Source organism: Sceloporus occidentalis, unplaced genomic scaffold (assembly GCF_023333645.1).
Source record: "Sceloporus occidentalis isolate IW3139 unplaced genomic scaffold, rSceOcc1.0.p SCAF_4, whole genome shotgun sequence".
Lineage (NCBI taxonomy): Eukaryota > Metazoa > Chordata > Lepidosauria > Squamata > Phrynosomatidae > Sceloporus > Sceloporus occidentalis.
Window position 1 is genome coordinate 95,059,609 of NW_028316984.1, and position 15,414 is coordinate 95,075,022.

At 42.7% G+C, this 15,414-nt stretch overlaps 1 protein-coding gene across 3 annotated transcripts in view; it reads right to left on the minus strand.

The window, feature by feature from the left end:
• Positions 1-274: 274 nt before the first annotated feature.
• The window catches only part of DUSP8 (dual specificity phosphatase 8), a 125,018-nt gene continuing 109,878 nt past the window's right edge, over positions 275-15,414 (minus strand). For all 3 annotated transcript variants that reach the window (XM_089520965.1, XM_089520966.1, XM_089520967.1), the window contains 4 exons: positions 5,535-5,701; positions 4,122-4,281; positions 2,300-2,423; positions 275-1,445 (listed from right to left, as the gene is read on the minus strand). In XM_089520965.1, coding sequence (XP_089377091.1) covers positions 323-1,445; positions 2,300-2,423; positions 4,122-4,281; positions 5,535-5,701 — 1,574 coding nt within the window. In that variant the 3' untranslated portion in view covers positions 275-322. The remainder of the gene's footprint in view (positions 1,446-2,299; positions 2,424-4,121; positions 4,282-5,534; positions 5,702-15,414) is intronic.

Genomic DNA, 15,414 nt, shown 5'->3' on the forward strand with positions numbered 1-15,414 from the left:
CACTCCACCTGCCAAAGGAGGAAATGGGGCTATGGTTCATTTTGGTGGTGGAGGCAGGACCAAAAGGGGGCACTAAGCATGCACCATTCTGTTTCTTGACTTTGGATTCATTGAGCTTTGACGCCTTCTTTGTCTGAGCGTGTGTGCCCTCTGGAAAAGCACACAGGCATATAAATAATGATCCCACCCTCACCCATGCCCTTTATCTCCCCAGTTAAATATCTCACAGGTCTTCCCCTACCCACTTGCCTACTTCCCCACCCACCCACCCACTCGCCAGCTGATACACCCACGCTTGCTCTCAGATCTCACAAGGTGAATGTCAGGACACCTCTATGATTTCCATGCTGCCTGAAAAGCTAGACTGTTTGCTGATTTTGCCCAGGTCTTCCCGAGACCTGCTCTCGCACAAGGTCTCCTCGAATTCCATCTGGCAGCTCCTTCGCTTGAACTGCTTCTCAGTAGCAGTGTCCTCATGCCAGCTGTGCCGCACCTCCCGCTGCTCTCCGCGCTGCTTCTCCCTTAGTCTGATCTCGCAGCTAGCCTGGATTGTGCTGCAGCTGAATGATGTGTAGGTGGTGGCATTGGCAAACAGAGTCCCGCTCCCACTGCCTTTGCAACCTGCTGCTGCTGGGTCTGTGCTGAAATACCAGGGGTTCTCTGATGAAGGAGTGCTAGGGGATTCCAAGTGCACCCCCCAAGTGCCAGCAGAAGTTGGAGTACTAGCCGGCTGTGCCAGCTGCTGCCCAACATTGGGAAGGCTCAGCCGAAGCGTCTGCTTGAGACTGTCCTCCACACTGGTGCTTTTATGCATGGCACACACCCCACTGAAATTAAGGCTCAGCCCATGGGCAGGGGAGCCCGCCTGGTGCCTGTGCTTTCGTCTCTGCCGTACTTTGGCCTCTAGAAGGAAGTCGGGCCCACTGGGCCAGTCAGGGCTATCTGGAAGAGGAGAGAACTGGCATGTGCCATTGGGACCTGAAGGGCTGTCCAGCTTACAGAGCTTGGGGGTTTCTCCTGCTTCTGTAGGACCCACAGCATCCTGCCTCTGGATAGGGGAGTAGGATGACTTGATGTCCAGAGAGAAGGAACGCTTCAGCCGGTTGGTATCTTGAATACGCTCTGAAGATAAGTGCAACCCATTCAGTCCTTGCTGTAGTGCTGTAGGTGAGACAACCTTGGGAATTCCTGATGGCCTCTCAGAGTCAATTGAGGAGATTTCCAAGGTTGTGCTTTTTAATAGCTCCTCTGCCTTTTCTGAGGTAGAGAGAGTCTGCTGCCTGTTGCCTTCAGGTGCTTCAGAGTGGTCTTGGTAGGATTCTCCCTCACCCTTCTCCCCTTGGGCCTTCAAAACCTTGAGCAGCTTCAGACTTCTCTCATACTCCAGGAGCTGACCCAAGAAATTGAAGTTTGGTGATATGGAAGGGCGCCGGTCTTTGACAAACCTGCCAAAGCAATCAGAACAGCAATGTTTGTTACTTTGCCTTTTAGTGATATTTTTTAGTTCTGTGAATGATATACTTTAACTTTGGGAGCATCTAATCAGCAAGCCAAGAGGCTGAAAAAGTCTACCTTTCAAGCAACATAAACCCCACTGCATTTGTCTTTCCATCCACCCGATGACTGAAAGAGTTGGGTTGCAGTGTGATACTTTAAAGACTTTTTACTGTCCAGCAGCATCTACCCACAGTCTGTACAATCTTCACACTCAGTGAGTGAGTAATGAAAATTACTTTTATATATTGGGTCCTTGTTCATTTTATCAATCCACTGCTACATGCAGCACTGTGAGATGGAAACACTAATAACTGAAACCTGAGTTTGCTGTGAGCTATTAAAAAAAATCCAACCCTACATCCAGACCTACGTCTGAAAGCAGATGCATGGGGACAGCTGGCCATAGGCCAAGAGTCAATCTGCAGATGACATTGATATAAGAATCACAGTCATGCAAGTGAGTTTCCTAATCTTCCGCCTAAGGAAAGGGCAGTAACTGAGCCCTCTTCAGGTCTCACAGGACATTCCTTATTTGGTGACAGGTCATATATATCATCAAGTGAATACAGTGCTTGGGTGCAGTGTTGTTTTTTTGGGTGATCATCATATAGTACTCTATTTTTGGGATGCATGGAAAGTATTCTTTATGGCACTATTTCTTTTCTTCTTTCTTTTTCTGAAGGGCTTTAAAAACAAACGGACCAAAAAAACCCCTGCCTACACTGATAGCCCAATTTTATTCCCTTTAGCTAATGAAAAAAAAAAGGTTAATAACCTTCTACAGATAAAAAAAGAAACCTACCTGTAGGCATCGTCTGAAGACATGCCCATTGTCTTCATGATGTATGCAATGGCAATGGTGGCTGATCGGGAGATTCCTGCCAAGCAGTGCACTATCACCTGGCAGCTAGAAACCTTGGCCTTGTCTGCAACAGGGGAAGACAGCTTTGAGAATGATATTGTGAGATTCTACATACTCAGACATTTTGAGAACCAGGGGGCTTGCTGGCACTTTTGTTCATAGGTGGTTTGTCTTTGATGTCCTCCGAGACTGAGAGAATGTGACTTGTGCAAGACCACCCAGTGGGTTTCCATGGCCAAGATTTGAACCCTGGTCTCCAGAGTCATGGTCCAACACTTAAGCCATTATGCCACACTGGCTTTCTGACAGAGTTATATCTGACTGTGCAAGGGCTACAAGTTCTCCATTTCTAATCAGCAACATTGGACCAAAATTTTTAATTATCTTTAGTCCCTGAAATAAATGCAAATTCTAGGTATATGAGTTTCCTGTTTAACAACAAAACCAATACAATATAGGCAGCAGAAAAACATAGGTTTACTTTCCTAATGCCTTGTATCTCTTAAAGTTCAACACAATCCAGACCAATTAAAAGGAAAATACATTATTTATTCCCTACGTGTAAGCAATCTTGAACATTTTCAGACTTGGCCAAGGCTATCCATAGGCACTGGCAGCTAACTCTGTTGCTGTTCTATTTGATGAAAAATATTAGTTACTATTTCTAGCTGACAATGAATTGTAAACAAAGTGCTAGATTGAATGAATGAATCTAACTCTACAAACCAGCATAAAAGGTCAGCAATGTATAGCCGTTTGAGTACTGGACTAGGACTCTGGGAGACCAGGATTCAAATCCATGCTTGTCCATGGAAACCCTCTGGGTGACCTTGGGCAAGTCACATTCTTTCATCTTCAGAGGGAAGGCAAAGGCAAACTCCCTTTGAACAAATCTTGCCAAGAAACCCGTATGAAGTGAAATGACTTGAAGGTATACCACCACAACAACACTTGTTCAATGCAGCGGTGGATAGGCCCACATTGCCCCCCTCCAAAACTAAATGGGGATTGCACCCAAAATCTCCACTGCCATTTACCCAAACATGTTGCAAAGGCAGCAATCTTCCTGCCCCACTACCCTTCAAGATGAGGCTTCTGCAAGTATGAAGCAAAGTGTGTGCTGAACATGGTTTGTTTAAAAGGGAAATCACACATGGGGCTACCATTGTTGCAGCAAATTTGATAATAGCCATGGATGACATGAGGGTACAGTGGAGCTTCAAACTGGGTAAGCTGGCATGCAGCCAGTGGGCTGGCTGTTACTGCTCTAAGGAGACTCTGGGTATATTTCTTTCATTTTATCTGTAGGCAATAAATCACTCCTTAATAAATCATCTTATTTAACCAATAATCTCTGGTGTTAAGAGAGAGCATAGTTGCTTTTGATAAACAAAAGCAGCTAAATAAATCAAAAGACATTTCTACATGAAGCAGTACTGTTGTCCCATGTGGACTGAGTTGTCTCTCTATGATGCTGCAGAGTTAGACCAGTGAATCCTGAGAGTTCTTGTGACTGGGGAATTCAAAACAGGAAGGTTGTTTAGTACTAAGGGAGAAAGTATGCCTCCCAAGGGTAGACTGGGTGTTTTGCACACAGTAGAATGAAAAACAGCATTAGGAACAAAACAAGTGTGCTGTGGTAGGGCAGAGACAGTGAATAGCTGAGTCATAATTATCTAGAGGTCTTCTGCAGCAAGACCACAAAAACTGCAGCCCAGAAGAAACGAAGAAAAAGCCCTCAGTGGCTGATCAGCAGTCTTACCAATGAACTCAATGGACTTGTCCAACCAGGGAAGGAGCTTCTCACAGTAATTGTCATTGACAGGAATGCGCATGAAGTGACTGTCACAGATGAAATCTGGCTTGGGACAAGAATTGCTGGCGTTGAGGACATAGCTTATCCCATTCTGAGTCATCAGGTCCTGGGCAAGAATGAGACAAGCAATGTGAGTTAGTTAGTCCAGTGCAGAATCTTTTTAATCACTCTTTCAGGAGCCCTGATTATGCTTGGGCTCCTTTCTCTCCTCTTTCTCCTTCTATAGCGCCCACCCTGCAATTTATGGCTGTGCTGACATACAGAGGTAGGGTGCGTTAGCTGACAGCTTGGCACTGCTGTCTGAGTTCAAGAAAGAATTGCTGGAGAAATCAGTGGCTTTTGCCCAATGGAAAAAAATGCAAGGCTTCCGCGAGGAAGTAAATATGCAGTATTGCACAAATTATTGTTGTATGCTAAATTCCTAGAAAGGCAAACTGACACAAATGTTTCTGGGTTCCATCTCCTATTACATCACTCCTGTTTTCAAGTACTGTACTGAAACTCAACACTATGGTCCTTCTTTTGAGTTTCTATGGCTCCACTTTTTTTTCTGAGCAGTCCTTATGCGATGACCTGAACCTCAGCCCCTAAGAGCAAGAAACCAAGCTCACATTCCCAGCATTTTTCTCCCTCATTTCCTTCTACTCCCTGCATAAAAAGTTTCCTACTCTGCTTTCAGTGTTTTAGTTTAGATCCTTCCACTTAACCCATCCCATGAGGAAAGAATGCCCAACTGGCTCCCTACTGTCCAGGATATGTGCCCACTGGTATTTTAACAACTATGGTTCCCTTCTTCTTTAATTTTATTAGGCTTTATTTTTCCTTTAAGTAGAAATCTTTTCCCTGAAGTGATATCATAGCCCAGGCATTCTGGCAAATTTTGAAAGAACACTGCCTGCCCTCTTCCCTCTCCTGTTCCCAATGGGCATCTTTGTCCATTTTGGGGCCACTTCAAAGGGTCCTTTCATTACAGATGTGGGCTGCAGAGCCTAAGATCTCTTGTACCTCACCTCAGCATCAGTCACAACTGAATGCCAAACTTAATACCTCATCATCTGGCTCTCAGGCTTGATGTGGAAGAGCTCAAGTCAGTGTTATTCCTTACTCTGGCTAGCCCTGGATCTTGGCAATAAATAGCTGTCTCTCCTCCCAAATCTCTCAGGATCAACACTGCTGTCCTACTGCTCATGTTCTTAGCTCTTCAGAAGACTGCATCTCTGACCATCTCCAAAATGCTTCCAGAAGGCACCATTGTCTATATTGTTTTCCATACTGTTAATGTGATCACTTTCCCACCCAGGTCCCAGAACTTTTCAGACAAGGCAAGGCCACCACCTCTCCCCTGCTGCTAGACTGTACCTTATTTAAGACATCTTTCTGGGAGCCTAGATAGAGATGAGGCAGAATGCGTGTTGGGCCAACATTGGCCACTGGCAGGCATGGCTGGGAGATACTCATTGGCAAGATCGCAGTGGGTTTCCCTTCACAGAGTCCTGGGAAGCAAGATGAGAAGGTGGCAAAACCCCCTGGAGGGAAAAGAAATGGAAGAAATAAGAGGTCTGAGCAACAGTGACTATTATACATGTACAAAGTATCTGTGAGATATCCTTAGAATTTGTGAAGCCTCCTCCTTGCTTTATTACTATAATGATAGGAATTTCACTAGAATGTTATAGAATGAGCCATGCCGCTCTTTTAAACCCCCCTCCCTTGTCATACCCAGACTCCTTTTAACAGAGACCCTACTCCTCCTTTCTTACAATGCTGCCATCCTTTTCACTCCCTTGATTTGTGAAACAGTTTCTGTGTGGTATTTGCATTGCAGCAATGAAGACTATGCAGCCCTTCAGGTGATGTTGGGCTCTAATGGGCATCAGCCCCAGATACCAGTCACTGGGATTGATGGGATTTGTGGCTCAACAGCATCTGGATCTCTGCTATATTAAGTTATGACTCACAAGGTATTACTTTTATTAGGATTAACTAAAAAAAAAATTTGTAGTAAGCTTTTGAAATATACAGTATAGAACTCTTCAATCACCCATTCTGAGAGAATACTACCCAGTCATGCATTTTAACTACTCAGAGGGGGTAACTATTTTGTAGAAATGTAAAAGAATTCTTTGGACTCAACAACAAAGGCAAATCATTTACATATTGTGAAAATAAAGATGTTGCCTAAGTCAGGAGACGTGATGCTTATAGGAGTGCTGTCATCAGCACTGGATGCCAAATTGAGCACACTACACACACTAATAAAAAAAATATCACATTTTAAATCTGAGATTAATGAGGCAGGCCATTAATCATGCCCAGTAATTGCTTCCTTCTTTCAGCCCTTGTCCTAATAGCACTCAGAGCCTGAATTTACCATTTCCCACTTCTCTTCCTATTACTGCATATATTTCTTAGGACTGGCTTTTTGTTGTCTGCTGATTCCAATATGTTGGCGAATCTACATGGCCTACTATAATCCTCAATGTGCTTCAGTGCAATAAATTATTTTTCCCATTACTCTTTAATGCTTTAGAGACTGACACATCCCGGCTGTACAATCAAGCAGTGTGTTATAGATTTTCAACTTGTTCCAAAAAACCCAAGTATCTTAGAGAAGTGGTAGATATAAACACAGATTGCTAAATAAAATACACTATCAGCAGGGGACAGGAAGGACCCAAAGAGTTTCTGTGTGTGTGTGTGTGTGTGTGTGTGTGTGTATGGGGGGCATGTAATTCTAGGAAGGCAGGAAATAAATTACCTGCATTGGAATTTGGCCAGGAGTCTAGAGGAAACCTTTACTCCCCTTTTAAAAATAGTCCTCCTGGGAATTTTGGCAGTCACACGTGAGCAAGACATGTCATCTGAGAAACAGCAGGCCTAGCAGTTGCCAGTGTTATGGACTGGTTTAGAAGGAAAGGAGGTTGCCTACAACAGCAGTTTTTAAAGGGCTGACCTTTAGGAGCCATTTCTATGTTGATATCTCCTCCAAGGAACCCATCTCGGCTCCTCTGAAAGCCATTTTATGAAAGTTAAAATTAAATGGCAATTAAAAGCAGATTAAAAGATAGAAGATAAAAACACACCACACCACTATCAATACAATTCCACCATATGATTAAAGAACAACAACAGTACTTGCCGAAACAGCCTGCCTAAATAAGAAGGCCTTAACCTGCTGGCAGAAAGCGAGCAGGGAGGCAGCCAAATGGACCTCCTGTGGAAGGGAGTTCCATACCTTGGGAGAAGCCATTGAGAAGGCTCTTTTCTGTGTCTTCACCAAACATGCTTGTGATGGTGTTGGGACCAAGAGAAAGCCCTCTCCAAGGATCTTAAAACACATATAGGGAGATGCAATCATTTAGTCAGTCCAAGCTGTGTAGAGCTTTAAAGGTCATAACCAGCATTTTGAATTCTGCCCAGAAATGGACCAATAGCCAGTGAAACTGTTTCAACACATCATTCCTGCAACCCACTCCAGTCAGCTGGCTGCAGCAGTTTGAAGCTGCTAAAATTTCTGAACAGTTTCCAAAGGCAGCCTCACATACTGTGAGTTACAGTAATCCAAATGGGAGGCAATCAAGGCATGTGTCACCATAGATCTTACTTTTCAAGGAATGGTCACAGCTGGTACAGTAGTTTTAACTGTGCAAATGCATTCCTGACCACTGCTGAAACATGGGCACCCAGGCTCTGATCTTAATTTGAGATGTATCCAAATTGCAAACCTAAGATTTCAGGGGAATCTCATCTACCAATCTCAATTTCCTGTATCTGTCTTATGAATGACCAAGAGCATCTCTATCTTGCCTTGATCTAGTTTCAACTTGTTCACTCTTGTCCATCCATTACTGACAGTAGAAACTGGGTTAGTACAGGAAAAGCTTGCTTAGGGATAGATGAGATGAAAATCAATTGAGAGTTGAATACCTGGGAACAACACACACACACACACACACACACACTCTCTCTCTCTGTCTGTCTGAATATGTGGGGCTACAACATACCAATGTCTTCCTGCAGAGGAAAAGGAAAGTTCACAGCAATGAGGAATGCTGTTTTTCAGGGAGGCCACCACAGAACATCTAAGCAACTCCTGGTCAGCTTTTAAGAAATCTCACAGAGTGTGTGAACTTGTGCCTTCAAATCACCTGTCAATTTATGGTGACCCCATGCATTTTATAGATTTTTTTCTTAAGCAAGAAATACTCAGAGGCGGTTTTGCCAGTTTCATCCTCTGAAATATAATTTACAGCACCTGGTATTCATTCGTGGGGGAGAGCCAGTGTGGTGTAGTGATTTGAGAGTTGGACTATGAACTTTATCACACCCATTTTTTCACTGTTAAGGGTACGGAAAGAGGACGTTCATGTGCGCGTGCGACCGGCCAAAAATGGATTTTATCATATGCCAAAGCATCCTCCAAAAGGCACCATTACGTCCCCCGGCGCCAAGCCATCCTGGTTCGGTGCTGACGGGCGCCATTTTGCTTGGTCGGAAGACTTCCGACCAGAACATTTCACGCACTTTAGCACTGAACTGGTACGGCTTGGCGCCGGGGGACTGAATGGGGCCTTTTGGAGGATGCTTTGGCGTGCGATAAAATCCGTTTTTGGCCGGTCGCGCACGCACACATGAGCGTCCTCTTTCTGTACCCGTAACAGTGAAAAAAACGGGTGCGATAAAGTTCTATGACTTTGGAGATGAGGGTCTGAATCCCTGCTCAGCCATAGAAACCCACTGGGTGACCTTGGACAAGTCACACTGTCTAAGCCTCAGAGGAAGGCAAAGGCAAACCCCCTCTGAACAAATATTACTAAGGAAGACCCATGACAGGTTTGGCTTTGGGTTGCCTTAAGTCAGAAATGACTTGAAGGCACCCAACAACAACAACAACAACAACAACAACAACAACTCCTATCTAAATAGTACCCAACAGTGACTCTGCTTACTTCCAAGATTAGGTGGGATCTGGTGCCTTTAGGATATTTAGGCCCTCAAGTACCACTTGAAAAATATATGGCATTTTGACGTGCTGGAAGTCACTTTGGATATTTGCTGTTTCTGCTAGTCCCTGTCTCCTGTTGTCCACCAGTGAGTGTCATTGATGTGCCAATTCCTGTTAGGGATTATCCACAGATTTCACCTACTAATGGAATTAGTCTTTTGTGTCAACAACTGTAGCACTGCAATGGTAAGTCCTTAAAACTTTCTAGAAATAAGTATATGAACATACATTTGTCCTCTTTGGACAAAAGAGGGTTTTTTGTTTCTATTATGGTGTGACCCAAGTTCCTGGATAGTATGATTAGTGGGGCACCAAATATGAAAGACTGGGAGTCACAGGAGCAGGGAGTCTCTCCCATCCTTCAGTGGCATCTGTTACTGGTAGATCTCATCCCTTTTATCCACCATCTGTAATCTCCAGCTGAATCACAGCAAACATAGCTGCAGGCCTTTGTACTTGAAACAGACCTACGTCAGAGTCATGCAGCATTTCAGAAGCGCTTTGCTCTTCCTCTCCCTCCCTTCCCCACATTCTCTTTCACTGGGGCTCCCACTCATGTTCACAGAGCTCTTTTCTATTTCATGCCTGACTGGCTGGCTGCTTAAGCGGTTCCCTGTACAGCACTAATTAGAAAAGTGAGGCCTTACACTGGGTGGGTGGGTGAGGTATTTGGATAGAAATGCAGGATTTCATTTCTGAACAGATCTCAGAGTGCATTTTTCATGGTCAATATATTACAGAACACAAGAGAGCAAGCCACATCTGTAATCACAATGACCCTGTTTCAGTATGCACCATCAGGTTTGCTTGTATTCAAATTAGTTCCTCCAAAACTGAATAAAGAGAAAATGTGACTTCCTCTTTAATTCTCCTTTTTCATACTAAGAATCTGAAATGTTTGCATTTCTAATCTATGCTTCTGTTTTGGACATATGTAACTTATGTGGAAGTTGCTTCAAGGTTAAGTGGGAGAAAATGTTGGGAAAGATATTTCTAATTCAGTTTGGCAATAGTCTTTTTACAAAGGGTCTGGCATCCCCTGGAACACATGCTATGCACAACATAAAGGTCACCTTTTACATGAAGTATTCTTGCTGGATCCTCTCAGCAGGAAGTAAAGCTTGATTATAAAGCTCATAAAGGCGTTTTCTTTGAGAGGCTTGCTTTCAGTAAAGTAAATAATTCTGAATTAAACCTTGACATAGTTTATTTTTTTGTTTTCCTGCAGAAATGGCCAGCTAGCAAATAAAAACAAGACACACTTATCAATTTTGGTGAACAAGATTATCTTTGTGGACAGAGGCATATATCAGGAACATCTACACACACACACAATTCACAAAGGCTTGTCAGTTTGGAGTATGAAGAGTTCATATGCCTTACAATACTGTACCATCTCCTCTATGGCTCTTTGTGGCATGACATCACCCACTCAACAAGGATATTAAATCAGAATGAATGAAACAAGATTAGCACAGGTGCACACGAGCTCTGGTTACTCTTATCTTCTCCCTCCCACTCTCCCAGCAACTGCATCAATTGCACCAAAAACAAATCATAGGGTTGAAAGGAGTGTGTGTGTGTGTGTGCGTGCAATTCTTCCCTACATCTTGGACTGAGAGAATTGGAATGTAGGTTGGGAAGAGAGAATAGTTTAGGAACCAAAATTCAGGCAAATAGAAGAAGCCCTTCTGTATTCAGTGGGAGAAGCATGCTACCTGTTTATATATACATATACAAATCTATGTAATAGGAAGTGAATCCACTGATCCACCTAGAACAGGGATGGATATTTTGCCCTCCAGATCTTTTGGATTACAGCTTCCAGAGTCACTTACCATAGGCCATGCTGAGTGGGGCTAATGAGAGTTGCCAGCCAAAGCCTTTGGAAGGTAAATGGCACCTCACTCCCAATTTAGAAGATAGAATTGGTTATTCTGACTGAGGGAGGTTTTGCAACCCCAAGGCTCACATCAATTGTAAAAGGGATAGATCCATCTCTTGATATATAGATCTGTCCCAAAAGGTGAAGGGAGAGGAAGTGAGGGGCTTGTTTTTAACCACAAAAGAGATGCACAGATATAGTAATGTAGAGAATCCTTCCCTTGCCTGCTGCTTATGTCCCTGATAAACTTTCTTCTGCAGAACATTTATTAGCTAAGTGCATTGCTGGTACTGGAATTCAACTAGGAAGGAAAGTGCTGGGTAGGAAAGGGGGTTATACAGATTTTGAGCATGTAAACTGTGCAAATCTGTTCTGTATTTGCCACCCCTTCGGCATTTTTACAGACCCTTCTCTTTCGGTGTGGTTCAGGTAAAGCCATGTTTAAACACACATGTGCTACTGTGAAGCCAGTTTTGCCTGAGATCATAACTGGAAATGTCATAAATTGATGTTGGCACCACATATACAAAACACATACTCTATTACTAAGCCACAGTTCCTCCCATAATTTCCTTCAGTGGGCATAATCCTCCTTCCTTCATGAGTAATACTTAGAACAAAACCCACCAACAAACACTGTTTATCACAATTATTAGGCAGAAAGAAAAAATAAGTTTATTAAAAAGTCTTTCACTATGTACAAACAGTACTACTGTATATGGTTTACAAGGGACATGTGCTGATGCATAATCCATCCACAGAATCTGCACTGTGCTGTGATTTGACTGTATATCAGCTATGCATCATGGTTCAACCAGGCTATATTGTGATCTGCATTGCAGAGTGGTGTGCTTGCCAATATGATCAATATGCTGATAGCTACACAATGTCACAAAAGACGTCTTGGTACTGGGATTGGATTGTCCTCCACCACTTATGTATTTAAGCAGCACCTTCTTTCCACAACGGAGCAACAGCAAAGGCAACATCATCTGAAGACACATTGCACCGGGCAGTTCTATTCTCCCATTTATTTCAATAAAAACTTATCCGTGACTTATGAGCATTTATTTATTTATTTATTTATTTATTTATTTATTTAACAAGTGTGCTGCTTTTCAGCAGGGAAAATGGAGACACTGAGAAACTTTCTTGAGTCACACTACAATACAAAGGATTTTAGGTTTCCTAATTTCAGACAGCTCTCTACCTTTGCCATTCAGGCTGAGGAAATATATCACTTACCTTATTTGCTTGATACCTCTGTCTACCCATTAAAAGTTTTTATCTTACTGCATCCTGCTTTGGATACTTAAACACAGACACACACACACACTCGAAGAGATGAGAGCTAAAGCTAGTACCTGCTGCTACTCGCCTAGCAACACTATCTCTCCTTCCAGGATTGGTCTGTTAGCAGACCTTCTGCCAGATTTATGGGTGAAAATGTTAGCAAGCATGCAGGGATGCTTGAGAATGCCAGTGAGGATTTACCAAGGAAAGCAGTGCCTTGTATCTTAAATTATCCTTGGCACAAGTCCTTACCCAGCCAACCTTTGTTTATGTGATACAGATCCCTATTGCAGACATGAACTAGCATAGGCTCGATGCATGAAATCAATTCAAAAGACAGAGAATGAAGGGAGAATGAATGAGCCCACTAGAATAAATGGATTAAAATACAGAGTTAACTTGCTAAATGCTCTTCATTTGAATTGGAGCTTAGATACTGCTTTCAAAGAATAAGAGGGAAATGTACAGAGATGGGATGAGAAAGGACTGGGGAGATGGCCAAAGAATGAAAGCCAAACAAGGACAGGTGGCGAGGAAGAGGAGGTGTGAAGAGGAACCAGGTCAAAGGAAGTAGTAAAGAGGCTAGCAGTGAGTCATGACCACCATCAGGAGGAGGCTATGAGGGCACTAGCTCTCACCCAGAACTACAGCCTTAGAGACTTCTTGTTTTGCTTTAATATTAAGAAGTCAATGTAGCTTAATGCAAAGCCACCAATGCCACAAGCAAGGTTCTTGACATGATTGATGATGGTGCTGCCTTTGCTATTAGTATATGTTAACTGACCTTCTAGCAAAGCAATATAAAATAGCAGGCCCCAGGCTTGCACATTCATGGCTCTTTTATTTGTCAGGCTATATGGCCTGGGAGTGGTATTCTCTTGGCATGAGTGGAATTAAAAGAAGGAGTAAGTCTGTATGTGGGAAAATGTGGGTGGAAAGAGCTCTCAGATTTCTTTGGCCCTCTCTGGCAGCAGATCTGGCTAAAAAGCTTTGGGATAAGGAGCTAGTTTCCTGCCCTATTTGGAATCCTGAGGCAGGCCAAAGCTGCCCAAAATTCCTGAGAGGATTTAGACAAGAATCCATCCAAACACAAACACTCTACCTGGTTGAGACAGTGCCCAACACTACATAAAGACAATGCTATAGAAACAGGGATCTAATATGAAGAGAAATTTAGGCGCTTCTTTTAAGTGCAAAGCACTAGAAGTATGTTGCAAGAGATTTAGACCTCACGAGACAGCACCTAATAACAAAGATTTTAACAGAGGAAGAAAAAAATACTACTCTTGGCACAAACCCCATTTTTAACAATCATGTGGCTCACAAAGCAAACTCCCTATTTCAGTTCCGTGAAGAATCTTGGAGGCATTAAGGTATCTGGTCCCAAGCCATCTTGCAGAGATTAGGATATGGTCTGAAAGGACATACAAAAGACATGGCACATTTTTGACTCCTACCCTTTTTTCTTTTTGTCACTCTCCCTCCCTCTTCTTTTTTTGGCTCACACATGTACATCTTCAAGTCACCTGTTGATTTATGGTGACCCCATGGATTTCATAGGGTTTTTTTAGGCAAGGAATTCTCTGAGGTGGTTTTGCCAGTCTTTTTCTCTTTAATATTGCCTACAGCAACTGGTATTTGTTGGTGGTTTCCCATCAATGTACAAACCAGGACTAACCCTGCTTAGCATCCAAGATCATACATTATCTGGTGCCTTTCATAGAATCACAGAATCATAGAGTTGGAAGAGACCGCACGGGCCATCCAGTCCAACCCCCTGCCATGCAGGAAATCCAAATCAAAGCATCCCCAGCAGATGGCAATCTAGCCTCTGCTTAAAGACCTCCAAGGAAGGAAACTCCACTACACTCCAAGAGAGTTTGTTCCACTGTCAAACAGCCCTTACTGCCAGGAAGTTCTTCCTAATGTTGAGGTGGAATCTCTTTTCCTGTAGCTTGCATCCACTGTTCTGGGTCCTGTTCTCTGGTATTAGGGTATTTAGACACAAATCTATTGTCAATATTGATCCTAGGAAACAAAACTGGCAATCTTGCATGCTATCTCCTAAACCTGTAAGGAAGGCTTCTGGTGAATGCTCAGCTGCAATTTGCATTTATCACAAATTTCTTGGAAGGTTGCATGCACTCACTTTAATCTTGCCTAATACCCAATAATATTGTTTGTGGTTGGATTATTACTTCATTAAACTAAATAATGCCTTGAAACAGTTTTGGTTCCCCATTGCCCACTGTCACTTTATAGAACTTATTACATAATTTTAGATGGAGGACTCACTTATGGCTACCAAGTGAATTCACAGTACAAATGAGTTTTCAGTTCAATGCACCTATGAATGGGAGTGATTCTGCATTTAACAAATTCCAATGTGCTGCTCTGTTTAAAAAGTTGACAGAAATAGCAGGAGAAATGGGCCTGATTTAAAATTTGGAAAAGAAGAATATTGTCTTTCATGTTTAGGAACAATTAAGATGCAAGAGTGAAGGAATTAGTTTCCTGCTATATTAAATGAGGACAATATACAATCCACCAACTGCAAAAGTGCCCACCTACCTAGTGCTTTACATAGTCTGCAGGCTTTTATTAGAGAATCTCACATGTTATGCTGAATTCAGATTTATTGCTTATAATCTCAGGCCATCAAATTTAATTTGAAGTGTGTGTGTGGGGGGGAGCCTTTCTACCCTTACAATTAGCAAAGCAAGCTTGAAAACAGAAGGGTATCATGCCTGCAAGGCATGTTGACTAAAAGGCAAAGAATAAAAGCTCTATGTTTGGTTAACAAACGTTAACCAATATTGGGTATCTGGGTCAGCCTGTTCATCTGATGGAACAACATAAGTCTTAGAGTCATGAATATTATAGTGACATTGTACAAACAGAATATGGAAAGTAAATGGCCACCTTACAGGCTATCTAATAATGTTTGTTGCTGAAGACATTACATAGGTCTGGCAATAAAAGTGAAAACTTAATCCTACAGTACTAACACAATTTAAGCTAAGTACAATAACACCCAAAATCCACAAGACCATTAT